The sequence below is a fragment of the Corythoichthys intestinalis genome, chromosome 13 (genome assembly GCF_030265065.1).
Source record: "Corythoichthys intestinalis isolate RoL2023-P3 chromosome 13, ASM3026506v1, whole genome shotgun sequence".
NCBI classification, from domain to species: Eukaryota; Metazoa; Chordata; class Actinopteri; order Syngnathiformes; family Syngnathidae; genus Corythoichthys; species Corythoichthys intestinalis.
Genome location: NC_080407.1, coordinates 19,714,491 through 19,740,808, shown reverse-complemented (window position 1 = coordinate 19,740,808; position 26,318 = coordinate 19,714,491). Strand labels below are relative to the sequence as shown.

At 43.0% G+C, this 26,318-nt stretch overlaps 1 protein-coding gene across 4 annotated transcripts in view; it reads left to right on the top strand.

Annotated features, from left to right (window-relative positions):
* The first annotated feature begins 431 nt into the window (after nucleotides 1-431).
* tbc1d22a (TBC1 domain family, member 22a) overlaps nucleotides 432-26,318 on the top strand; it is a 250,173-nt gene continuing 224,286 nt past the window's right edge. For 2 of the 4 annotated variants that reach the window (XM_057855710.1, XM_057855711.1), the window contains exons 1-5: nucleotides 432-653; nucleotides 1,015-1,071; nucleotides 3,332-3,515; nucleotides 3,572-3,791; nucleotides 12,642-12,821. In XM_057855710.1, coding sequence (XP_057711693.1) covers nucleotides 592-653; nucleotides 1,015-1,071; nucleotides 3,332-3,515; nucleotides 3,572-3,791; nucleotides 12,642-12,821 — 703 coding nt within the window. In that variant the 5' untranslated portion in view covers nucleotides 432-591. The remainder of the gene's footprint in view (nucleotides 654-1,014; nucleotides 1,072-3,331; nucleotides 3,516-3,571; nucleotides 3,792-12,641; nucleotides 12,822-26,318) is intronic. The other 2 variants (XR_009066751.1, XM_057855709.1) reach the window with 1 other exon arrangement.

Genomic DNA, 26,318 nt, shown 5'->3' with positions numbered 1-26,318 from the left:
CTATTCATTTTTATTTAGAAATAAGTTTTCCCATAGTGTTCTGGCTTTAAACCATTAACCCTTTGAGTAGTAAAAGCAATATTTATAAACTATACAATATATTGTCATGGTTGGGTGAGGGGGGCTCCTCGCTACAATTTCGCCTAATCCTTAAATAGTCCTTAAAACCGTTTGTAGTTTTAAATTCAGATTTTAACTTTTTCACATGTATTTATAATTCACTTAAACGATAGAATATCATGAATTACAATATTGGACATCTGAAAAATTAATGAATATTATCACACTTTTAGGTTTTCACAAACTGTCAAATTTGATTGACATTTTGAATTTGTCAACAAAGCCACGACGCTTAATCATGACGTCACCCACCCGAGGGCAGATCTCACTTGTGATTTGTCCGCAACCCGAAAAAATCGCCTCGGCCAATCAGCGACGAGCTTACTCGCCGATGAGCCAGTCTCAACATGGCAGCTCTCTGAGTTTTGAAACAAGGAACCTGGAGTAAATAAGCTCTGATTTGACATTTCAGAAGTGGCGACAGCGCCCAGGTTTCTGTTTTTAGGTACCGTTCGGACCCGAAAGGAGAAAATGTCGGGTGACGCTAATAAAAAGCAGTTCTGGAAAAGAAACGCGGCGAAGGTTCCCGGCAGGTGAGTGACGTGTTCCCTTCCGAATGACTACATTAGCATCGCTAGGCTAACTCACTTTCAGTCTTATTGCTGTCAATCGGAAGCGACGATCACTTCAAGCTACTGACAAGTTGTCAAGCAGAATAATAGCGACTTTATCGACTCTTGTGCGGGCAGTGCATTCGCCTCATTGCGGCGTCGCACGCACTTTTTCACCCGGCTAAACACGCGATGCTAAAAGCTATCGCAATCAAATACATCACTCTCCACAGCTGCGCAAATAAACTCTGATTTGTTTGTAAAATGGCTGGCTGATTCTCTCCTATGTTGTTTTTCTTTAATAAGCATGAGCATTGAGTGTTCTTTTTGTCACTTTCCTTAGCATTCAGCATGTGTATGGCGCACAACATCCACCTTTTGACCCACTTCTTCACGCTAAGTAAGTGCAATTTGTACGTGTGCCGTGTCGTGAATTGACTGCATTTGTTGTTTAGTTTGTAGGGCGGATTGTGAAAGAGGCGGAAGTGCCTTTACCAGAAAATCAAGCTACGAAGAGACAGATTTTTCTTGTTTGTCCAGTTTGTTTTGAATGTTCTAGTCGTTAAATTGAATGTAGGATATGTGGCGTTTGCATGTCTCTCTCGCAAATCAAAGTATTCTGTATGGTGTATGACACTATTATGGGCATCAATGAATGATTGTGACAGATATTATTAAGTATCATCCAGCAAATTATGTCACTAACTTCATTTATGTCCAGTTTCGATTGTTTACATCTATTCAAAAGGGAGATCATTTGCCGGATGACACACAATGACATCTGTCATAAGCATTCATTGATGCGCATGGCAGTGTCATGTCATAATTATGATGGTCTTATGACAGTTTTATGGCGCCACTGTCGAATAAAATGTTACTGAATACCATAACTAGCAATTAATGAAACAACTGGAACAGTAACTGAGGAAATAATCAGCACATAATAGGAACGTTGATTGTTATTTACATCTGTAGTGCTGCAATGCTTGCTAGGAGGCATGTTGGACGAAAACCATGTTGACAGCAGGTAGCGACAGAGATTGACTGTCTCCTTCAAGGGACCAGTCATCCAGTGGAGCTTATCTATGAACAAATACTGTTTTCATGTCAAATTTGGTGGGTGGAGGCTTATAGACAGGTGCGACTTATAGTCCAAAATTTTGTGTATTTGTTAAATTTCAATTAAGTTATAGGTAAAGCAACACTAGGTAACCTTTAAACCTTTTCTAAAATATTTTCATAAAATTTGTGATGATATGTCAACCGACAACTAGTTGAATGACACCTTTTCAGCAAGCCCGAGAACCAAAAGTGGTATTTGCCATGTGGAAAAATGGATTTTGCCATGTGGCTTTTTTTTTTGCCATGTGGCTTTTTTTTTGCCATGTGGCATAATTGATTTTGCCGTGTGACGGTTTTTTTTGCCATGTATGCCGTGTATGTATGTGGCAAAATTGATTTTGCCATGTGACGTCATGATTAAGCGTCGTGGCTTTGTGACTTACCATTATGATGGCCAAAAATCACAGCCACACATGTTTTTCTGCCATTTGTTATGAATGGAAAATTTGGATGGCATGGCCTGACTTCGGTGTCAGTTGAATGTCAGTGCGCTCTAATGTAAAGTGAATAGTTAAAAATCACAGCCACACATGTTTTTCTGCCATTTAAAATGAATGCAAATTTTGGACGTGCATAGCCGTCAATGGCATGGAGGTGCATGTCTAGCATGGACGTGCATGTCCTTCAAAACTAACATATATCTCCAAAAAATGCCACATACACTCCCCAAAAATGCCACAAACCAAATTCAATTTTGCCTCATTCCAAAAAAATGCCACATGTCAAAATCCAATTTGCCACATGGCAATAGTAATTTTGCCACGCGGCAAAGAAAAAATGCCACATGGCAAAATCCATTTTGCTACATGGTAAAAAAATGCCACATGGTAAAATCCATTTTGGCACTTGGCAAAAAAAAGCCACATGGAAAAGAAAAAATGCCACATGGCAAAATCCATTTCGCTACATGGTAAAAAAAAATGCCACATGGCGAAGTCTATTTTGCCACATGGTAAAAAAAATGCCACATGGCAAGTAAAAAATGCCACAAAAAAAACATGTGTTGCTGTGATTTTGTGGCCGTGACCATTTTGATGACCAAAAAATCACAGCCACACAAGTTTGTCATTTAAAATGAATGCAAAATTTGGACATGCATGGCCTGCAAAACTGCCATATACTCCCAAAAAATGCCACCCCCTCCCCCAAAAAATGCTAAAACCAATATTCATTTGGCCACATACCAAAAAAGTATGCCACATGTCAAAATTCATTTTGCCACATACTGAAAAAATATGCCACATGGCAAAATCCATTTTGAGGAAAAAGTGTCATTCCACTCGTTGTCGGTTGACATATCATCACCAATATTAAGGCAAAACACTACCGCTTTTGTCCAGATGTGTCGCTAAAATCGACCAAAACTGAAAAATTACCAAGTGTTGCTTTAAATAAACTTATTGATGCATTTTTACCTATCATTGAGTTCACAAATGGCAAATTTACTGTGTATTTGTTAAATGAATTATTATCACTACTCGGACTGTGTAATTTCTTGTTCGTCACACTTTCCAACCGTGTTGTTTCCTTCGTTCAAGCTTGATTAAAGCTGGCCAGAAGCCATCTCCCGCCACGCCGGGTAAGCCCAAGAAGGCCACCACGTTCCAAGAGTTCGAGAGCATCACGAGCGACGCCTGGGACGTCGGGGACGATGACGACGAGCTGCTAGCCATGGCGGCGCAGAACCTCAACATCGAGGTCGTCATGGAGACCGCCAATAAGGTAACGGCGGAAGTGGCGAGACGTCGTATGTCAAATCATTGGTACCCTCCGCGCAGGTGATTGAGAATCACAGCAAGTTGAAGGAGAGGCAAAAGAAGGATGACCCCGCCGATGATGAAACACAAGAGGAGGCGGCGGATGACGAGGACGACGAGGAGGAAGATGAGGAAGGAGACTTAACCAGTCCGGAATATTCCTCGACTTTCCAGGGAAGTCTAGACACTGAAGGTCGCCTGGTGAAATCCCAAAGCGAAGCTCCCATCGGATCGCCGAAAGGTTAAGAGCTTTTACATTCCCTTTAAAAGTCGACCTTTTGTTTCACGATTCTGTTCATGTCAAACGGGACATCAGGCCAAAAGAAATTGTAATTTTACAACCGAAGCTGTCATATTGAGGTGATCGTTATTTTATCATTATTATCTCATCATTCTCAGTCAAAAGTCGGGGAAAAAAAACTTCAAGTTCCGCCTGGGAGGTGAGCGGCAAACACGATATTAGATGATGCAAATGATTTCTGGCAGCGTGTCATTAGAGAGAAGTGCCGACGGGCCAGAATTGAACTTGGCGTTTGTACTTACATTTATTACATTATAGTCAAGCACGGAGCAAAGATACTTTTTCCATTCTACTGTATTTGTATCTGAACCCTTTGGAATTTCTCACATTTCTGAATAAATGAACATCAAATGTGATCTGATCTTTGTCAAAATCACACAGATGAAAAAACGGTGTCTGCTTGAACTAAAACAACCCAAACATTTTTAGGTTTTCATATTTTAATGAGGATAGCATGCAAACAATGACAGAAGGGGAAAAATAAGTAAGTGAACCCTCTGCCTAAGGAGACTTAAAGAGCAATTGACACCAATTTTTACCAAACATTTTAAGTCAAGTGTGTGCCCAATCACTGATGAGTGGTTTAAAGCTGTAAAAAAAAACGGTTTAAAACACACTCCGGGTAAGAATTGTCTTGATGAGAAGCATTGTCTGATGTGCATCATGGCTTGGTCAAAAGAGCTGTCTGAAGACTGGCGAGCAAGGATTGTTGATTTGTATAAAGCTGGGAAAGGATACAAAACCATCTCTAAAATTCTGGATGTTCATCAATCGACAATCAGAGAATTTGTCTACCAATGGAGAGAGTTTGGTACTGTTGCTTCTCTCCCAAGGAGTGGCCGTCCACCAAAGATGACGCCAAGAGTTCCGCGCAGAATACTCGGAGAGGTAAAAAAGGACCCCAAGTGTCTGCTAAAGACTTACAGAAATCACTGGCACAGTCCAATATCTAGCGCACACATCAGTTATATGTAAAACAATGGCTAAGAATGGTGTTCATGGGAGGACTCCACGGAGGAAGCCACTGCTGTCTAAAAATAACATTGTTGCTCATTTAATGTTTGCAAAAAGGCACTTGGACACGCCACAGAGGTTTTGGATATTTTGTGGACTGATGAAACCAAAGTTGAATTGTTTGGGAGTAACACACAACGTCATGTGCTGAGGAAAAATGGAACAGCTCACCAAAATCAACACCTCATTCCTACCGTGAAGCATGGTGGAAGGAGCATCATGATTTGGGGCTGTTTTGTTGCCTCAGGGCCTGGAGAACTTGCAGTCATTATTGGAAGAATGAATTCAAAGGTTTATCAGGATGTTTTTCAGGAAAACGTGAGGTCTTCTGTCAGACAGTTGAAGCTAAAAAGAGGATGGATCCTGCAACAAAACAATGATCCAAAACACAGAAGTAAACTTCCGAATGGTTTCAGAAGAACAAAATACACGTTTTGGAGTGGCCAAGTCAAAGTCCAGACTTGAACCCCATTGAGATGCTGTGGCATGACCTAAAGACAGATTCATGATTCATGCCAGGAATCTGACTGAACTGGAGCAGTTTTGTAGAGAAGAATGGGCCGAGATTAGTCCTGATCGGTGTGTCCGACTGATCTGCAGGTACAGAAGGCGTCTGGTTGAAGTTATTGCTGCCAAAGGGGGGGGGGGCACAAAATATTATATGTGACTGTTCACTTACTTATTTTCCCCCCTTCTGTCATTGTTTGTATACTATCCTTGTTAAAATATAAAAACCTATAAATGTTTGAGTGTTTTAAGCTAAAGCAGAGTTTTTTCATCTGTGTGATTTTGACAAATATCAGATCAAATTTAATGGTCATTTAATGCAGAAACGTGAGAAATACCAAAGGTTCAGATACTTTTTCATACCACTGTACATTTTTAAATAAATGGCAAGAATATATGTGTTTCTAATACAATATTATAGTAAAATAGAACAATGATGTCTTATTCAGAGTTTACAAGTCTTTGTCTGAGGTTCCCTTTAATAAAGCTCTTAGCAAATAGGTCAAACACATATTCCCACAAACAACTGCTAAATATACTTAACTAATTAATGAATGCATTAACAAACATATTAGCTCACACACAAACATAACCTACATTGGTCTTAACAGGGAGCAGCTGGATTCAGCCACATTAAACATATACTAGTAGTTGTGGCATATTCACTGAGGGTAGTGTATCCACACTTTCAAAACAATCCATGACAACATCACTCTAATTAAACTAATCCTCGAAGAAGTGAAATTTGATTGAAAGCTATTTTTCCTAATCGAATTACTCAAATCGTTGCAGCACTAATTGATTGTAACTAATCCAAATTCCTATCATACAGTGGGGCAAATAAGTATTTAGTCCACAACTAATCGTGCAAGTTCTCCCACTTGAAAATATTAGAGGCCTGTAATTGTCAACATGGGTAAACCTCAACCATGAGAGACAGAATGTGGAAAAAAAACCCCAGAAAATCGCATTGTTTGATTTTTAAAGAATTTATTTGCAAATCATAGTGGAAAATAAGTATTTGGTCAATACCAAAAGTTCATCTCAATACTTTGTTATGTACCCTTTGTTGGCAATAACGGAGGCTAAACGTTTTCTGTAACTCTTCACAAGCTTTTCACACACTGTTGCTGCTATTTTTGCCCATTCCGCCATGCAGATCTCCTCTAGAGCAGTGATGTTTTGGGGCTATCGTTGGGCAACACGGACTTTCAACTCCCTCCACCGTTTTTCTATGGGGTTGAGATCTGGAGACTGGCTAGGCCAATCCGGGACCTTGAAAAGCTTCTTACGAAGCCACTCCTGTGTTGCCCTGGCTGTGTGTTTGGGATCATTATCATGCTGAAAGACCCAGCCAAGTCTCATCTTCAATGCCCTTGCTGATGGAAGGAGATTTTCACTCAAAATCTCTCGATACATGGCCCCATTCATTCTTTCCTTTACACAGATCAGTCGTCCTGGTCCCTTTGCAGAAAAACAGCCACAAAGCATGATGTTTCCACCCCCATGCTTCACAGTGGGTATGGTGTTCTTCGGATGCAATTCAGTATTCTTTCTCCTCCAAACACGAGAACCTGTGTTTCTACTAAAAAGTTCTATTTTGGTTTCATCTGACCATAACACATTCTCCCAGTCCTCTTCTGGATCATCCAAATGCTCTCTAGCGAACTGCAGACGGGCCTAGATGTGTGCTTTCTTCAGCAGGGGGACATGTCTGGCAGTGCAGGATTTGAGTCTACGGCTGTCCCAAACGACTAACTTCCTCCTGATTAGTCAGCCGACTATTTTTACGATTAGTCGACTAATCTAATATTTAAAGAAAAATTTTTTTTTTAGTACTTTAATAATGATTTTTTTGTTCAAGCTTATTAATTCACAAAAAACATTTTGGAACGCCTAAATTCTTGATTGACGTATAAATAAATAACATAAATACCAATAATAAATCACAAACAATGAGGTCAAATGCTGCCGGCATTAATTAGTGCAAAAAAATGTAAACGGAAACACTGTGACTTCACCTCTTTAACAGGAGTCAAAACAATTCTTACTATTTTTGTGGTATGTCATTGTCTATATTGTTCTAAATGTTAAAATGAATTGCAATGTCCCGGACAACCATTTTCAGAATAATTTGTGTGCGTTCAGATGCTTTTTCTGGTGTGTGTTCCGCATTTTTGGGGGATGGGGAAAAACTGTTCAACTTTTGTTTGTTTTAACCTGAAAATAGATCAAGTAGAGGGCACACTGAAATATTACCACAATTATTTTGAATGAAAGGCACACATACCCACAGTAACAACAATTAAATATATAGTATTAATTTTATAGTATACTACTATATGTAATACTTTATAATATTAAGTAACTATCATTAGTGCAGTCATGGATTAAAGTAAGCTGGCCAGTGCTGTTTCCATATATATTTTTATTATGTATATACAGGATATATGTATATATTTTCCCCAAGTGGGAGCTTCCATGATCCTAATAAATTTAATAATAATTTGCAAAAAAATTTATATAATTATATATGTATTAAATATTTTATTAAATAAAAATATATATATTAAATATTTTATGAAATAAAAATGCACGTTGATATGACGCACATAAAGGCAACTTCCATAAAAAAAAAATCGTTAGAAAGTTGTATGGACTTACAATCCGCTAGCTTGTTGTTTCTTGTTGTCTTCGAAAATGACACTTGGGTGACGGCGCTTCAAGTGTTCGTTCATATCCGACGAGCTACCGTGGTATGCGAGCTCAGCTTAAGAGTACACAAGAGTACACAAAGTGGCACCCTCCATATTTTCCTTGAAATAATTCCAGGCTCTGGCTATTCTGGTCCGCTTTTTTGGCTTTATGCCGCTTTCTTGTGTTACCAATTCTGCCCTTTTTGGTAATTGGCAGTGTTTTCAACTCCTCGCCATAGTGAGGAGTGAACCGGCGATTCACTTGGCTCGTTGTCGTCAGTTCGTCCGGGTTCGTCAGATTTCCTCCTCAGGAAGGCGGCGGCGTGCATAAAAACACCGAGAGGTGTCGGATGGCTTTTTATGGATACTTTTATTGACCAAAACAAAATGTGGGGGACGCGTCCACTCAACTAGGCGCTACCCGCGCACTTTTCCAACTCACCGATCTCTCTCCCTCTCGCTCCACTTTCTTCCTCTTTGCTCAATCTGACAATGCCGGTCACATTGAAATAACAGCGGCCCCCTTGGGGGTGCCAGTAACAACCGCTTGTATCGCGAGCGCCCGCCATTCTAAACTTTATCCGCATGTAATTCTTTTTTAACCCGTCATTACTCTTTGACGGTATGTTTTGCCCATCGACGCATTTACGTCATCGATGACGTCGACAACGTCGACTAGTCGGGACAGCTCTATTTGAGTCCCTGGGGGCGCATTGTGTTCCTGATAGGAGTCTTTGTTACTGTGGTCCCAGCTCTCTGTAGGTCATTCACTAGGTCCCTTCGTGTGGTTCTGGGATTTTTGCTCACCGTTCTTGTTATCATTTTGACGCCACGGGGTGAGATCTTGCATGGAGCCCCAGATCGAGGGAGATTATCAGTGGTCTTGTATTCTTCCATTTTCTAATAATTGCTCCCACAGTTGATTTCTTTTCACCAAGCGTTTTACCTATTGCAGATTCAGTCTTTCCAGCCGGGTGCAGGTCTACATTTTTGTCTCTGGTGTCCTTCGACAGCTCTTTAATCGTTGCCATAGTGGAATTTGGAGTGTGACTGACTGAGGTTTTGACCTGGTGCCTTTTATACCGATAATGAGTTAAAACAGGTGCCATTAATACAGGTAATGAGTGGAGCCTCGTTAGACCTCGTTAGAAGAAGTTAGACCTCTTTGAGAGCCAGAAATCTTGCTTGTCTGTAGGTGACCAAATACTTATTTTCCACTCTAATTTGGAAATAAATTCTTTAATAATCAAACAATGTGATTTTCTGTTTTTTTTTTCCCCCACATTCTGTGTCTCATGGTTGAGGTTTACCCATGCTGACAATTACAGGCCTCTCTAATATTGTAAACTAGGAGAACTTGCACAATTGGTGGTTGACTAAATACTTATTTGCCCCACTGTAGCTGCTAACATGGACTACGTGGCTGTCTGTCAGCCCCTCGGTCCCGTTGTGATGTTCCGATTACACAAACAGCCCGTTGCCCTCCAGCGCTTCCTCTCATCTCTTCGGAGACGCCCGAGCACGCGCCTTCATATCACACGGATACGCGCACATGTAGGACAAGCTATTTTACACCTTAGGGGTGATAATGATGCAAAGACTCACACTACAGAGGCAAACGGTGGATGCGTTTAGAAAGGTGGGTAAACAGAAAGCCATGTTTATGTTTAATGTTGTCGCCACATTAAAGACAACTCTGCAAGAGGACACTTCCACTTGTCCCCGCTTCTCTTTTTTGCAGTTGCGATTCACTTTTGGAGTGCATCTGGAACAACATGTGGGCTCCGGCAGACCGAATTAATGTTTGTCCCTGCCGCTGTGGTGGCTTTTCCACTCACGCACATCTTGCAGTGACTCAAATGGAAAAATAAAAAACCCTGTGAAAAACACTAATTACACTCATTTTCACCGGGCGACAATGCTCGGAGCAAAACATTAAAAGAAAAATGGTCACATTGCTTTCAAAATGGAGATTTGGATGCCGCAATGTAGTACGTAATCCTGCCTATGGCGCAATCCTCCGCCTAATGTAAAGTGGGTCATTCTTTTGATAGAAACCCATCTAACGAGCTGGCTGGAAATGGCCCTTGCCAAAGGAAGTATTCATTCATATACAGCTGCTTTCATTCATGTTGTGTGTTCTGTGTCGTACAGTAATCCTGAACTATATACGAGATTTTTTATTAGCTGGGTATGTTATTATTAATAAAAATAATTTAAACATTTTTTCCTAATATTACACACCCTGCCCTATCGTACTCTCATCTGTCGTCTCAACCCTCTTCTTGTAGTTAAATTATATCATAATAAGCTTGCAAGGAAGGGTGGCTCTGGGTACCTTACAATAGGATTTGCGATTCAATTCAATACCACCACAGTGCCCTCCCGGGTCTGCCCGGCCTGGGCCACATCTCCTCATACCGGGTACCGGGAAGGCGCTCCCTGGTGTCATACAGTGCGCTCCTCCCGGCCCGGGGGTGAGGTTGGGGTCACGTCTCGTCCCCTTGGCCTGTCTCCGGTCCTATCGGCGGGGCCTCCTGGGGCCCATGGGGCCTGGGGTAGGGCTTGTTTCCTTTTTAAAAATTTTTTTAAACCTGTCCTGTTCAGCTGTTTGACACTGAGAATGGAATTCTGAGTGTCCGGTTAGTCTGAGCAGTTCCCACCCTACGCTGCCCGATCCCGAATCCCTGCACCAAGGTCCCCCACCCGAGCGCAGCCAATCACATCCAGCCATGCGCGAATCCCATCAAACATGCAATAGCCACACAGATGAGCGGAGATGCCGCGCAGGCGCCACCCCAGGACCATGGCCCCCATCCAGCCAATCCGGCGGGTAGGGGGGGCGAGCCAGCGCAGCCCATCCCACCTCCCAGGGATCCAGCCCGGTCCCCCGGGCCACCCGCTCTCCCATCAACCAGCTTTCAGGGATGGGAAGTGGGGACGCACCACCAAACCCCACACCCACCCCCGCCCACCCATCCGGCCCACCAGCCACAGCCGCAGCCCCCCAACCGGCACAGCACACCGCGGGACCCCTAACGGCCCACCATGCCCAGGGCAGGGCAGGGCCTCCCGCCAAAGCAAGCGACACCCTGCCGACACACCGGCATCCAGCCAGCGACCCGTGCCGGAGCACTGGGCGGATACCCAGGCAGAGAAGAGAGGGGGAGGCAGAAGCTGGAGAATGCCGAGGAGCTGCCATGGGGCATTGCGAGACCGGGGCCCCGACCCACCCTCACTCGCGCCACTGGCAGCCCAGGCAGAGGGGAGGCCACGCCCTGGAAGCCACACCATAAAGAAAAAGTGTGGGACCCGCCTACAACCCTAATACTATGGCTGCCAGGTGCCCGACTGGCAGCTATTATCCAGCACCGTGATGGGCTTATTGTCTCCTGCCGGTGTGGTGGGCTCTAGCGCTCGGTGTGGCGCCTGTGTGGGGTAGGTGCCCGGGGGGCCTTGGGCAGGGTTTGGTCGGGGCCCTGGTGCTTCACCCGCCCTGCGACCGGTGGTTCTGGTGGATGGGGCTGCGCCTGCGGGAGCTTGCCTCTTAATCCACACACTCTCTTCACCTTGCACGGTAAATATCTTTCACCCTTTCACCCGTACAGTCCCGGGCCGGCTCCCCCTTGATTTTTAATGCATCACAAACTGAGGTTGTGGGATGGATGGGACCTCTTAGGGGGGGTGGGGGGGTGATATCACGGTTACCTCCTTACGGCAGGTCCCCGCCATTCCCGCGCCAGTAGATGAATTAGATGAGTTCATGTCCTGGGCATCCCTTATCCTTACACCCACCATGGCGGCAAGGAAAAACTCCAAAAACCCGGTGGGAAAAGAGAAACCTTGGGGAGAACCACAGTCAGGAGAGATCCACTCCCAGGAAGGACAGGCTATAGATGCACCAGGACTGATGATGGGTATTAGCAGAAGGAGTTCCAGTTTGTAGAGATGCAATAGGGTGTCAGGATAGTCAGGCGGATGTGGCTGAAAAATAGCCCCTCCCCCAGAGGGGAGGAGGGAAAGGGGACACTGGGTGACTAGTGATGAAGAGACTAGTCAACTAGATATTAGAACTAGAAAGGAGAAATAAAGACAAGTGGGTAGGTAGAGTGTCTTCAGACAGCTCTTTTGACCGAGCCATGATGCACATTAGACAATGCTTCTTTTCAAGACAATTTTTACCAGGTGGTGTTTTATAGTGGACTCATCAGTGATTGGGCGCACACTTGAATTAAATTGTTTGGTAGGAATTAGTTCCAATTTCTCTTTGACTCATTAGGCAGAGGGTTTACTTACTTATTTTCCCCCTTCTGTCATTGAAAGCATACTATCCTCATTAAAATATGAAAACTTATGAATGTTTAGGTGGTTTTAGTTCAAGTAGACACTGTTTTTTTCATCTGTGTGATTTTGAGAAAGATCAGATAACATTTGATGATTTTATGCAGAAATGTGAGAAATTCCAAAAGGTTCAGATACTTTAATACTGCTTTCTGCTGTGACTTTATCGAATTTTTTTAGCAGTTTTCAATCAGAAACATGCATTTTTGTGTTTTGCCTCTCGTATCCTCAGATGGTGCAGGTGACCACGGATCCCTGTACAGACAGCGATCTCTCCCGCACCGGCCTGTCATCCCGCTGGTGGCGCGCATGGCCGACCAGAACACATCGGGAACACCGGCCATGACAGAAAGGGAGGCGTCACGCTTGGATAAGTTCAAGCAGTTGTTATCGGGCCCCAACACAGATCTGGGTAAGAGACTTTTCTTCAGTTTTTTTCGCCCGCAAATTTGCGTTCCTTTGCCGCTCGCTTGGCTCTCAGCTGTAGTTTATTCCCGCTCACTTGCTCCGCCAGCTGTGCTGCAGTTTTTAACGATGCAGGGGACAAGAGGCGGGGGTACGGGGAGTCATGCAACCATCTGGACAAGCAGATTAGGACGGGACCAAAAACACCCGTGCTTAAAAAGAGCAAACAACGGGCTTTTGTGCCTAGCAAGCTACAGGACTCTATTGTTTACTAGTTGTCTCTCGCTCACGTTACGCCAGTTCTCGTGACTTCCCTGCATTCGTAAAATGGAGTGCTTTTAACTCATTGTGAGTTTTCTTGTTTTTGTTTTCTTCAAAGCAAACGTTAGCCTATTGTGCGAACGCCGCACTCGCTGAACTCCTGACAAAATCTACGCTCAAAGCCTCTTTACCTCCATCACATGTCCTTTGTGTCACGCCTGAAGTGGTTTGCGCGAGGCGCCCGGAGAGCTCTCGAGAAAAAAGGAGAGCATGAAGGGAATTAGCGCTTAGCAACTAATGAGTCACGCGCTTATGCTGAACATGCAAAGTGTCGGAAATAGTTCAATGCAAGAAGTGACATGGTTTAATTAGCGGAGGCGCTTTTCTTTTGCGAGAATGGCATTTGTCCTCATTTATCGCGGCAGAAACATTACCGCATGAAGCTATACAGTAGAGTCAAGGTTGTCAATGTGCTGAACAGGAGTTCTACCACACGGTCCTTTCAATCTGGTTCAGTGGTTCGTCAACAGTGCGCAGTGTAACAAGAGCATCGGCTGTAGCGTCTGGAGACGTCAGCCTCTATTAGGACCTGCCGAGCATCACTGCTCGGCCATCTAAATTTAGTTAAGGTGCCGTGGCGGGATTTCACGGCCAAGAATTTGAACTCTGTTCACGGCATGTGAGTAAGAAAGGGCTGAAGGATTTTTGTTTTTTAAACAACCCCTTGGTAACAAGTGGCAGAGGGCTAAAAGGGCCTATCAGGATGATTGTCAATGTGTCGAGAGTATCGTTTCCTACCAATATCAAAGGTTAAGACTGGTTCCGGTCAGGAAACAAAAGAGTCAGAGTGTCTATGTCAGTGGTGGAACTGAGCAGATAAGGTGCAAATGTCATGCTCAATTCAATGCACCCCAGGTAAAGGTACGGACTGTCCATTGGGCCTATTTCAAGCAGCTCATTCAGTGGTTTGTTCTCATGATCAGACAGATAAGTGTTTATAAAGAATGTTGCACATTGGTGACCGGGGAACTGGTATTGAGACGACCGCTGAAGTGAGTTCTGTGGATGCTCTTTGTTCCAACCAAACCTCAAGGCAATGTGCATGTAATCATGCGACTGAAGTAGTGATGTAGTGATGCACCTTCTAATTGTACAAGAATATTGATCGACCCCTTAATACACATACAGTGGGGCAAATAAGTATTTAGTCAACCAATAATTGTGCAAGTTCTCCCAATTGAAAATATTAGAGAGGCCTGTAATTGTCAACATGGGTAAACCTCAACCATGAGAGACAGAATGTTGGAAAAAAAGAGAAAATAATATTGTTTGATTTTAAAATAATTTATTTGCAAATCACGGTGGAAAATAAGTATTTGGTCAATACCAAAAAGTTCATACCAATACTTTGTTATGTACCTTTTGTAGGCAATAACGGAGGCCAAACGTTTTCTGTAATTCTTCACACACTGTTGGTAGTATTTTGGCCCATTCCTCCATGCAGATCTCCTCTAGAGCAGTGATGTTTTTGGGCTGTTGTTGGGCAACACAGACCTTCAACTCCCTCAACAGATTTTCGGTGGGTTTGATATCTGGAGACTGGCTAGGCCACTGCAGGACCTTGAAATGCTTCTTACGAAGCCACTGCTTTGTTGCCCTGGCTGTGTGTTTGGGATCATTGTCATGCTGAAAGACCCAGCCACGTCTCATCTTCAATGCCCTTGCTGATGGAAGGAGATTTTCACTCAATATCTCTCAATACATGGCCCCATTCATTCTTTCCTTTACACGGATCAGTCGTCCTGGTCCATTTGCAGAAAAACAGCCCCAAAGTATGATGTTTCCACCCCCATGCTTCACAGTGGGCATGGTGCAATTCAGTAATCTTTTTCCTCCAAACACGAGAACCTGTGTTTCTACCAAAAAGTTCTATTTTGGTTCATCTTACCATAACACATTCTCCCAGTCCTCTTCTGGATCATCCAAATGCTCTCTAGTGAACTGCAGATGGGCCTGGACGTGTACTTTCTTCAGCAGGGGGACACGTCTGGCAGTGCAGGATTTGAGTCCCTGACGGCGCATTGTGTTACTGATAGTAGCCTTTGTTACTGTGGTCCCAGCTGTCTGTAGGTAATTCACTAGGTCCCCCCGTTTGGTTCTGGGATTTTTGCTCACCGTTCTTGTTATCATTTTGACGCCACAGGGTTAGATCTTGCATGGAGCCCCAGATCGAGGGAGATTATCAGTAGTCTTGTATGTCTTCCATTTTCTAATAATTGCTCCCACAGTTGATTTCTTAACACCAAACATTTTACCTATTGCAGATTCAGTCTTCCCAGCCTGGTGCAGGTGTACAATTTTGTGTCTGGTGTCCTTCGACAGCTCTTTGGTCTTGGCCATAGTGGACTTTGGAGTGTGACTGACAGAGATTGTGGACAGGTGTCTTTTATACCGATAATGAGTTAAAACAGGTGCCATTAATACAGGTAACGAGTGGAGCATCGTTAGACCTCTTTAGACCTCGTTAGAAGAAGTTAGACCTCTTTGACAGCCAGAAATCTTGCTTGTTTGTAGGTGACCAAATACTTATTTTCCATTCCAATTTGGAAATAAATTCTTTAAAAATCAAACAATGTGATTTTCTGTTTTTTTCCCCTTTCATGGTTGAGGTTTACTCATGTTGACAATTACAGGCCTCTCTAATCTTTTCAAGTAGGAGAACTTGCACAATTGGTGGTTGACTAAATACTTATTTGCCCCACTGTACAACTGAATTAAAACTTTGTCTCTTATGACAGTCAGACTCTACTAGCTCTGACGCATCAGAAGTAGACGCAAAATCTGTAACTGTGGCTTAAAAGAACATTACTTGTACTCTGTTAAAGGGAACCACGGAGCGAAAGGCTTGTAGTTCTTAAAACATTAATGTTATTATGAGTTATCATAATTTGATATTCGAACATCTCTTGATGTTTCTGTTTTAATAAAATTTGAAAAATTAGTTGAACCAGTTGGTGGCCATTGTTGTTGACGACACAATGCACTCTGGGCGGTGATGTCACTTGGCAGTGCTGCTGTACTTCCACAGTGTCAATCGTTAGCTACATAGTTAGAAAAGCAGTCGGTGTGCAGCTTATTTAATAGAGTTAATTTATTTTCCCCTCAATAAATAAAATGAATATCTAAACCCCTGGCAACAAAAGTGAGCACACCCCTTAGAAACTACATTCCTAAATGTCCAAATTGAGTACTGCTTGTCATTTTCCCTCCAAAATGTCATGTGACTCGTTAGTGTTAAGTCCAGGTGTGCATAGAGAGCAGGTGTGTTCAAATTTGTAGTGCAGCTCTCACACTCATTTTTTTTTTTTTTTTTTTTTAAACCTGTCCTGTTTAGCTGTTAGACTTCCATTCTCTGTGTCAAAGTGTCCGATTGGTCTGAACACTTTTAATGTTTCACGTTGTGAGTATGACATACTCCCATTGTGATCATTCAACATACCTCGTTTATTACGTCAAAACAGCGAACAGGAAGGGGTTATGGGGAACAGAAGAAAAGAAACACAAGAGAAGAAAAAAGAGAAACACAAACAACAACAAGAAACACATTGAACGCCTACACTAACTAGTAATATGTTGGTGCTATCATCAGCTAGATGTATTTCCGGTTGACACCATGTGGGGGGGCCTGTTGACCAGGGAAAGAAGGGGACGGGGGTGGTGGAGTCTATAAGCTAAGTGATTGGAAGTGGCAGAGTGTACACAAATCAGCTCTGTGATCTAGAACCCAGTTATAGTGTGAATCCCTTGTGAGTGTAAGCCCGTTGGCGACCGACCCTACGCCACCCCATCGCCAATTCCGGAGCCGAGACCCCCCACCCGAGCGCACCCAAACACATCCAACCGCACGCGAGAGCCACGCAGATGAGCGGAGATGCCAAGCGGGCACCAGCCCGGGAACAGGGAACATACATGCTCCCTATGCCCACGTGGACCTAGTAACACTAACGAGTCACATGACATTTTGGAGGGAAAATGACAAGCGGTATTCAATTTGGACATTTAAGGATGTAGTTTCTAAGGGGTGTACTCACTTTTGTTGCCTGGTGTTTAGATATTAATGGCTATATTTTGAGTTATTTTGAGGGGGGAAAATAAATGAACTCTATTAAAGAAGCTGCACACAGACAAAGTGTCATTTTGTCTGTGTTGTCCCATGAAAAGATATACTTAAATATTTACAGAAATGTGAGGAGTGTACGCCCTTTTGTGATACACTGTAGTCAAATCGTCTCAAAATATGATTTTAATTCACATGATAATGCTATTCAAGACTTTTTTATCTTGTCGTACGCACTTTAAGTGAGGTCATTAGCCATGTTCGAAAAGATAAACATTTTCTGATATGATGAGCATAGTCCAATTTTTCTCCGCAGTTTTGTAATATAGAAATATAAAACCCAGTGTGAGTGAGATTTATGAACAGATTAGTCGACCAATCGCACAAATAATCCTGGGAGGCTGCCTTACGTGACATTGCAAGTCGGCTGAATGACGCCACTTGTGTAAAAGAGCAACTCGGCCTACTGTCCTTGAGTTTAAAGGAGGGCTGCCTGGATGATCAATCGGTTGGCTTCCTCTCTTGAATTGTGCAATTAATCGCAGAGGCGCCATTTTTTGGCGAGGAGGACACGCCCCCTGGCGTGTCACGGTGCACAGTCAGTTGTCGCTTTCAGAAAATATTGTACATGTACCATCAACACACTTAAGCGTAGTCATTTGCTTTGTGCCTCGGCTGATTTAATGTATTGTAAAACTGCCGGATTGACACTAATTCAATCTGCCTCGTACGTTCGTACTACTACACTCTTTTCTCCTTTGGTGACAGCAGTCTGCTTAGTATGTAAGGTCACGCGGAGGGTGACGACCTGCACGTTTGTAGAAGTGGGCTGATTGATGTCAGGTGGGTTACGGCTAATTATTCCCGATGTCCTGAGGCGCGCCTGTCTGCTGCGCGATACGGGCCACAGCGGTGGGCGCGCTCAAGCGCCACAAAATGGAAGGGCGGGGTGCAACCTGGACTCGGTCTTACTTGGGTTGGTGACCAATGGGTACCCAACGGTACGATTTCATGATCATGATGATCTTGCAATACAGAAAAGTCATTGGTTGCCATTGGTTGACAACTTCAGCCTGAAGTTGGCCCCACATCAGATGCAAATTTACAGTGGGGCAAATAAGTATTTAGTCAACCCCCAATTGTGCAAGTTCTCCGACTTGAAAAGATTAGAGAGGCCTGTAATTGTCAACATGGGTAAACCTCAACCATGACAGACAGAATGTGAAAAAAAAAACAGAAAATCACATTGTTTGATTTTTAAAGAATTTATTTCCAAATTACAGTGGAAAATAAGTATTTGGTCTTATGACAGTCTTATGATGCCATTTTCTTGTAAAATGTGGTGGGTGGCGGCTTAAAGTCAGGTGCGCCTTATAGTGCGAAAATTACGGTAACCCCTTTTGTACCGTTTAATGTGTGGTCGAATACTGGGGGCGAGTTTATGTGATTGTTTTTAATGATTTGCAGACGCTAACTAATACATGCTAATCGTTTGTTATTGCTGTATCAGCAGCTACTTGTAAACTCAAATTTGAATTGCTGTTATTGAAGATGAGACTGATTTAATTTCATTTTATCGTAGTTTCATTCTGCAAGTCTTGATGTCGGTAGCAGCTGAATAAAGTCTGACCGTCATTTTGGAGCTTAGCTCAATGTCTAGCTAGGACTTAACTCCAACGTCTTGGCGAGGACAGTATAATGAAGTAAATAATAATAATAATAATACATTTTATTTCTAGAGAGCTTTTCAAAACACACAAAGACGCTTCACAAGAGACATGGAATCACAGTACGGTAAAAAGGAATTAAAAGGATAAAAAATTAAAAGCACAATAAAAAGAAGTAAAAATATAACAGAGCTAGGGGTTATGGTGGGTAAGAACGAGTGAACAGGTGTGTTTTCAGTCTAGATTTGAAAAGTGATAGGGTAGATATGCTGCGAAGATCAGGGGGTAGGGTGTTCCAGAGCTGGGGGGGCGCAATGACTAAAAGCTCTGGAACCAAAGATGGAGAGGCGGACACGGGGGACGGAGAGGGGAAGAATAGTGGTAGAGCGAAGTGAACGGGTTGGATTGTTTGGACGGAGAAGATCGCAAAGGTAGGGAGGGGCCAGGGCATGGAGTATTTTGAAGGTGATGATGAGGATCTTGTAGTTGATTCTTTGTTTGACGGGAAGCCAGTGAAGTTGACGGAGGATGGGGGTGATGTGGTGTGTTGCGGGGGTTCGAGTGATGAGGCGTGCTGCTGAGTTCTGGAGGAGCTGCAGTTTCTGGAGGGACTTGTTAGACCAGGGTGGAAGCGGTATGGCGGGTGAGAGAAGGGAGGAGGCGAGAAATGTTGCGAAAGTGGAAATAGGCTGATCTGGTAATGCTGTTGATATGTGACCGGAAGGAAAGTGTGCTGTCGAGGATGACACCCAGACTCTTAACCTGAGACGAAGGAGAGATCGGTAAATCGTTGATGGTAATAGAGAACTTATAATGTAATAGAGAGCGTTGCGGTGGTTCCAACTAAGAGGACTTCTGTTTTGGAGCTGTTAAGTAGGAGGAAGTTGGAGGACAACCAGGAGTTAATGTCATCCAAGCAGAGGGTGAGGGAGGAAGGAAGGAGGGAGGCGGTTGGTTTTGAGGATATGTAGAGCTGGGTGTCATCCGCGTAATAGTGAAAGTGAATGTTGTGTTTGCGGAAGATGGAACCGAGGGGGAGAATGTAGATGATGAAGAGGAGCGGCCCCAGGACAGAGCCCTGGGGCATGCCAGCGGAGACAGGGAGGGAACTGGATTTATGGGGGCCAAGTTTGACGAAATATGTGCGGTTGGACAGGTAGGAAGTGAACCAGGAAAGGGGTGTTTGGGTGATACCAACGGAGGAGAGTCGGTCGAGAAGGACTGTATGGGAAATTGTGTCGACTGCGGCAGTGAGGTCGAGGAGGACGAGAATTGATAATAAACCGGAGCCGTATAGTATACTGTACACAGTAGTATACTGTTATACATGTTTTTGGATAGTTATTTATTAATTTAGAGGGTGTTTTGAGGTATTTAAATGGTTAATTCCGACTTGCGCAGGAACGGAACTCGTTCGTGAACTACCTGTATCATCTTTTTCGGTAATATTTCACACCCTTAGGTCTTACTGCAATCAAACAGTGTAGTGTGAAGCCTCGCTGTCGTTAAAGTCCATTGCTACAACATCACTAGTTCATATTCTATGCAAAGAGTTCGCCAATGTTAATTCACAAATCGGCAGGGGTCTGCAGTATATCATTTTCGCTTTAATAGAGTTTCAGACTAAAGCGGTTATTGCGGCATGGTAAAAATACTGCTGTTGCCATGGCAATGTTTCTCCTCATCCCTCCACTCTCAACTTATCCTAACTTTTCTACATCCTTTTTTTCCTCTACTTCCCAGGTCCTCTCCTCGTTTGTCTTGCCTTTTTCACTGCCCTCTCTGCCGCGGTCATTACAGTAGGCATCTCCCACGCGCGATCACCCCAAATGACATACAAGAACATACATTGTTGGAGGAAGTGCCACGCATCAATTAAAAAGAAAAAAGAAGCCCATGTGAATGAACACTCACTGCCTGACAGTGCTGCCCACACTCAGTTGGGGGTGCTGCAGCGCTTTCATTTCGTTCCGTCCATCCAATCGTGATTACCTTCGCTGCAATGACCGCCGTTTAAAGACCTCACCTCTCTGCTGCTTTCCGTATGATGTAGCCATCACATCAGCAAGGCTCCCATGCCAAAATGGTGATGTAACTCCATTTAACGCGGTGCTGATGATGCTCTGCTTTGTGTGTGCGCGGCCTTTTTTTTTTAGTGGCGCCTGGCAGCGTAAAAGCACAGAAGCCCTAATGCAGCGTTGTACTTTTCGTGCATCAGTTTGATTAAAGGAAAGTACCATTATTTTCTGACTATAAGCCGCTACTTTTCCCCTTTGTTTTGAATCCTGCGGCTTATAGTCCAGTGTGACTTATTTGTTGATTGATGTGGGTTAATACGTAATACTTTACGTGTTGTCATCCGGAAAATGATGTCACTAACTACATTTATGCCCAGCTTGGATCTTTTACATCCATTCAAAAGTGAGATCATTTGCCGGACGACACAAAATGACATCTTTCATAAGCATTCATTAATGCTAATGGCAGTGTCATGTCATAATTATGATAGTCTTATGACAATCTTGCGGTGCCACTGTCAAATAGTTTTATCAAATTCCATAACTAGCAATTAATGAAACAACTGAAACAGTAACTGAAGAAATAGTGAGCACAGAACATGAATTTTGATTGTAATTTACATTTGTAGTGCTGCAATGCAATGCGCCAGTGTTGTTTTCGTCAACGATGACGAAACTGAAAAAAATCCACAACGAACAAATTTGTCATGATTATGACGAGACGATAACGAGCTAAAAATGTGTCATGGGAGACTAAAACACAACGAGATGAACGCCAGAAAAGTCACATGTTCGTAACGTGTAACATTTTATGTGTAGTTAGCTTGCATCATAGCAGTGTCTGTTGGTGTCACTCATGTGACGTGCTTCACCCCCCACAACTCGCCAATGTCCTGTTCAGGCTGGCTTATTTTGAAACACATACAGTAAGATTTGTTTTATCTTGGGAAGAGAGAATATGCAATGTTGCTTTAGCCTTTTTAGGTCTGTGCTGAGTTATCACACACTAAATGTAACTCGTAGCATTAGCATAACATTCACTTTTGCGTCTGCATTAGGCTAATGCTAACAGCGAGCGTCCTCGTAAACTCTCGGACAACTTTTATCACAGTGGGGCAAATAAGTATTTGGTCAACCATCAATTGTGCAAGTTCTCCTACTTGAAAAGATTAGAGAGGCCTGTTATTGTCAACATGGGTAACCCTCAACCATGAGAGACAGAATGTGGAAAAAAACAACAGAAAATCACATTGTTTGATTAAAAAAAAAATACATTTCCAAATTAGAAAGGAGAGAAAAACTACCATCCATGAGGCCAAACCAGATTTCACCCCCAGTAACACATACCTATGCCAACACTGCACAAAAGTCTTGTGTTTCCAGAATTGGTCTTTTCAGCCACCTGACGAACCACAAATATGGTGGGGTACTGCTGATGGTGGTGACGTGACAGTTGCCCTCCCACTGCTGCCATTCCCGCACCTCTTTCAACACAGCACATACATTATACTCTACGAGATGAGGGAGATGGGGGGGGTTAGGGCTCCGGTCCTGCGCTGCCCTACTCTGTCCTTTTGGCGTTCTGCTTTTTCCGCCTTATATATAACTGAACTCTTTTCTACCTGGGCAACCTGATGCACAGATTGCCGGCGGAGCGGCGAGTTGTCGCCCCCTCCTGGTTGGAATCCTTTCCTTTCCTGGGCCTAGTAGTTGGAGGGTTGATGCGGTGGTGAGGGGTCCAGGTGGTCGTACTATTGTGGGGGTGAGCGTGGTGGGCGGTGGTGCATTACTAACCTTTAATTTTGCAAAAATGCAAAATCATATTGGAGGTATTACCTCCTCGGCAGCCACCCTCCGCAAACATGTTCTACATTTTGGCTGGCCTTCCTCCTCTAAGGCGCATCCGTCTGTAACTTCTCTGTAGCCGAAGTATTCCCATACCAGGGATTTCGTTTTTTTCGATGGGGATGAAAAAGTTCAGGAGTTTCACCTCCTCCAGACATCATGTAGCAGAGCTGACTCACTGACACTTTGCAACAATCGGCGGGGGAGGGTTGAGCCATGCAGATGCTAGCGAGGGATTTCCCCATGCATTTTTTGGACTTAAAAAATAGGTAATACCTTAGGGACAGTAAGCCATGACGTTTTCATACCACGGTATACGTTGAAACCAGTTATCGGCACATGTCCATCATCAAAATAGTTGTCGATTAATTTGCTAATCAATTAGTTGTCGATTCATCGATTAATTATTGCACCTCTACATCTAAGTAGGTTTAAGCATGACTGGGTGCAAATAGACACACTCAGGTAGAGAGATTGTCGGTGCCAGGAGTAGCGATCAGGTAGCATAGAATAGGACGTCTAGATATCCACACTCATAGCTTTTTCACAAAATACTAGCTTCCAACTCTGGCTGCAGCTATCGATTATTTTAGTAGTTGATTAACTCATTTGCTCCCAGAAATGTATAAAGACGTTCTATTTTTAAATGCTTAACTTTCCCACAAACGTATTTATACGTCTTTTGCGTTTTTTTGTACAAGAAGCATCTAGAGCTTCCGATCTATCGCCGAAACAAAAAACAAGCCTCAAAATCAAATTTAAAGCAATAAAACTGGCCACTGGAGGGCAGTAGCGCATTTGTTAAGACCGCAAAACCCAGTTCAAACAGTACAACTTTATTAGGGAAGTTAGCAGAGCCCCTCCGCAGCTTGCTGCTCAGGTCCACCGCACGCTCGAGTGTCCTGCACGGAAACACGCACGGCCAAACCAGTTCCCCCCCAGGAACATAAGTTCCCCAGGCGAACGAGACAGTGGTCACCACAAAAAAGACAAAAAAAAAATCCATCTTTACGAGACAGTCGGCAATGAGGGAAAAGTTTAACCGCTGTCGCAGCCACCAAACGTCATCTCTCAGTTAGGTAAGTGTGAATAAATTGTTACTTTGCTATCAAAAGCTCTATTTGGCTGGTTGTTCATGTTATTTTGTAAAAGGAAAACATTATTCAGATGTTTGGGATGTCACTGAAGCAAAAAATAGCCGTGTTAAAGTCAAAGTTATGTTTGAAATTTTTGCGTTTACAAAAAGCTCATTTTCTCCGTTTTTTTCATCAGAAACTGGAAAATTGCTCAAACTAAGCTATTTTCTAATGCTGATTTCTAAAGAATGGAAAAAGATATGAACTTACTTTTTTTTTCTGCTGAAAGAAGAGTCTAATCTTTCTTTTGGTGGGTTCCATGTTTATATAGCAATAGAACAGAATTTTTTTGTGGGCCTTGCAAAATCAGTCAAAATCCAGTAAAATGGCCGGGAGCGAAGGGCCTTGCTCCGGTGAAAATGGCTGGGAGTGAATGAGTTAATCGATGTACTAGTTAGTTCAAATAATTGAGTAATCGGATAAGGAACACAAAAAATTAAAAGAACTGAGCTGTGCCTCAAACAGCATCGAAAAATAAAAAAATGAAGATCTAAGTACAACAACAAAAAAATTTGGCTAACTTACATAGCAAAAGCCCGCTAGCTTAAATGCTATAAAATGCGATTTTTTTTTTTTAAATTAAACAACGCTCTTAACAAATAGTTCAAACATATTCCGACAAAAAACGGCTTGACATACCTATAAACGTAATGACAAATGCTTTAAAGCATTAGCTCAAACAAAAACTTATGTTGGTCTTAGCATGGAGCAGCTGGATTCCGCCATGTGAAATGAGTTATGTCACTTTCACTGTCGCCACTAGAGGGCAGTGTATCCACCCAAATCAATAAAACTAAATGCAAACACTTAAAAAACAAATCAGTACAATGAAACTTAAACGAATACTCGAAGCAGCAAAATTTCATTTGAATCATTTTTATAATCGAATCACTCAAGTTAATCGATGAATAACTATTGAATAAAAGCAGTATTTTAGCATCCAATTTTTAATTCAAATGTGATGCTATCATCACACTTGTTGTGTTACCTTGTGTACTTTGGAGTGGAATTGGTATGAATTGGACCGCCATTCTCCGTTTCTCGCTCGTATGTCCAATGTCCTCTTCCCGCCATCTGTGCCATCAATCAGCCTGGCTGAGCAGGTATAATCGGGGTGGGGTGGCGGCTGCGTGGGGGAAGTCTTTTTACAAGAGCCTTGTTGCTTTACGAGCCTTCTGTTCCCTGGCGGCGGCGGCGGCGCGGCGTCCTTTTTAGATGACTGAGATGGTCCAAGAATCTCGCTACATTGAAGGTTTATAGGAGGGGGTCTTAAATTTTTTAATACGCTGCATGATAAAGATGTCACTTCTAATAGCATTGTTTTTTTGACCTCTTCGAATAGTGTCAAATGACACAAGGGAACTATGGAAAGAAAGAAAAGTAGGTGAATGTCATCCGAGTGGCGCTTCAGATGACACCAGTGAATCATATTGCGATGGTTTATAATGCTGTGAGTAACTTGAAGTAGGCGACGTGAAGTTCTGTGTACCTCACAATACGATTTGCGATACAAGGCTCATGGTGATGATTATCTCACGGTACGCGGATACAACAATTAATGATATAAGGATTAGGGAACAATGACTAATAAACAGTAAAACAAGCTATTTTCATCCTTCTACTGTGAATTGTGGACATCTATGGCCGTCAATTGTAGCAAATGAGTTAATTTTGGGGCATTTCAGGTCATTTGCTGTTGATTCTTTTTCACATCCTTTTCCTTTTGGGTAGTGCTGTAACGATTAGTCAATTAACTCGAGTAATTTAATTAGAAAAAAGTCCAGTCAAATTTTCCTGCTTCGCGGATTCGTCTTCCATAATTTTCGCAGTATAAGGTTCACCTTTTCATACAATTTATTGATGAAGTAATCAGGAACATCAAAGAAAGCAGCCTTCCATGCCTCCCAGAGTTCATCAACATTCTTGGGTTTCGTCTCCCATGCTTCCTCTTTCATCCTACCCCAGACATGCTCAATGATGTTCATGTCTGGTGACTGGGCTGGCCAGTCCTGGAGGATCTTGATCTTCTTTGCCTTGAGGAACTTTGAGGTAGAGATTGAAGTATGCGATAGAGCACCGTCCTGCTGCAGAATTTGTCCCTTTTTATAGTTAGGAATATAAGAGGCAGCTGAGATTTGTTGATATTTCAGACTTTTTATGTTGCCTTCCACCCTGCAGATCTCTCGCACACCCCCATACTGGATGTAACCCCAGACCATGATTTTGCCACCACCAAACTTCACTGTTTTCTGAGTAAATCTCCATGCGGGTTCCAGTAGGTCTCCTGCAATATTTGCAGCAACTGTGGTGTAATTCAATGGAAGATTCATCTGAAAAATCCACCTTTTGCCACTTTTCCAGCATCCATCCTTTTGACAGGTTGTGGGCTTTGGCACACACATTTTTTAAATTGTCTGCACACTGAGAGATCAATAGTCTGAAATATCAACAAATCTTAGC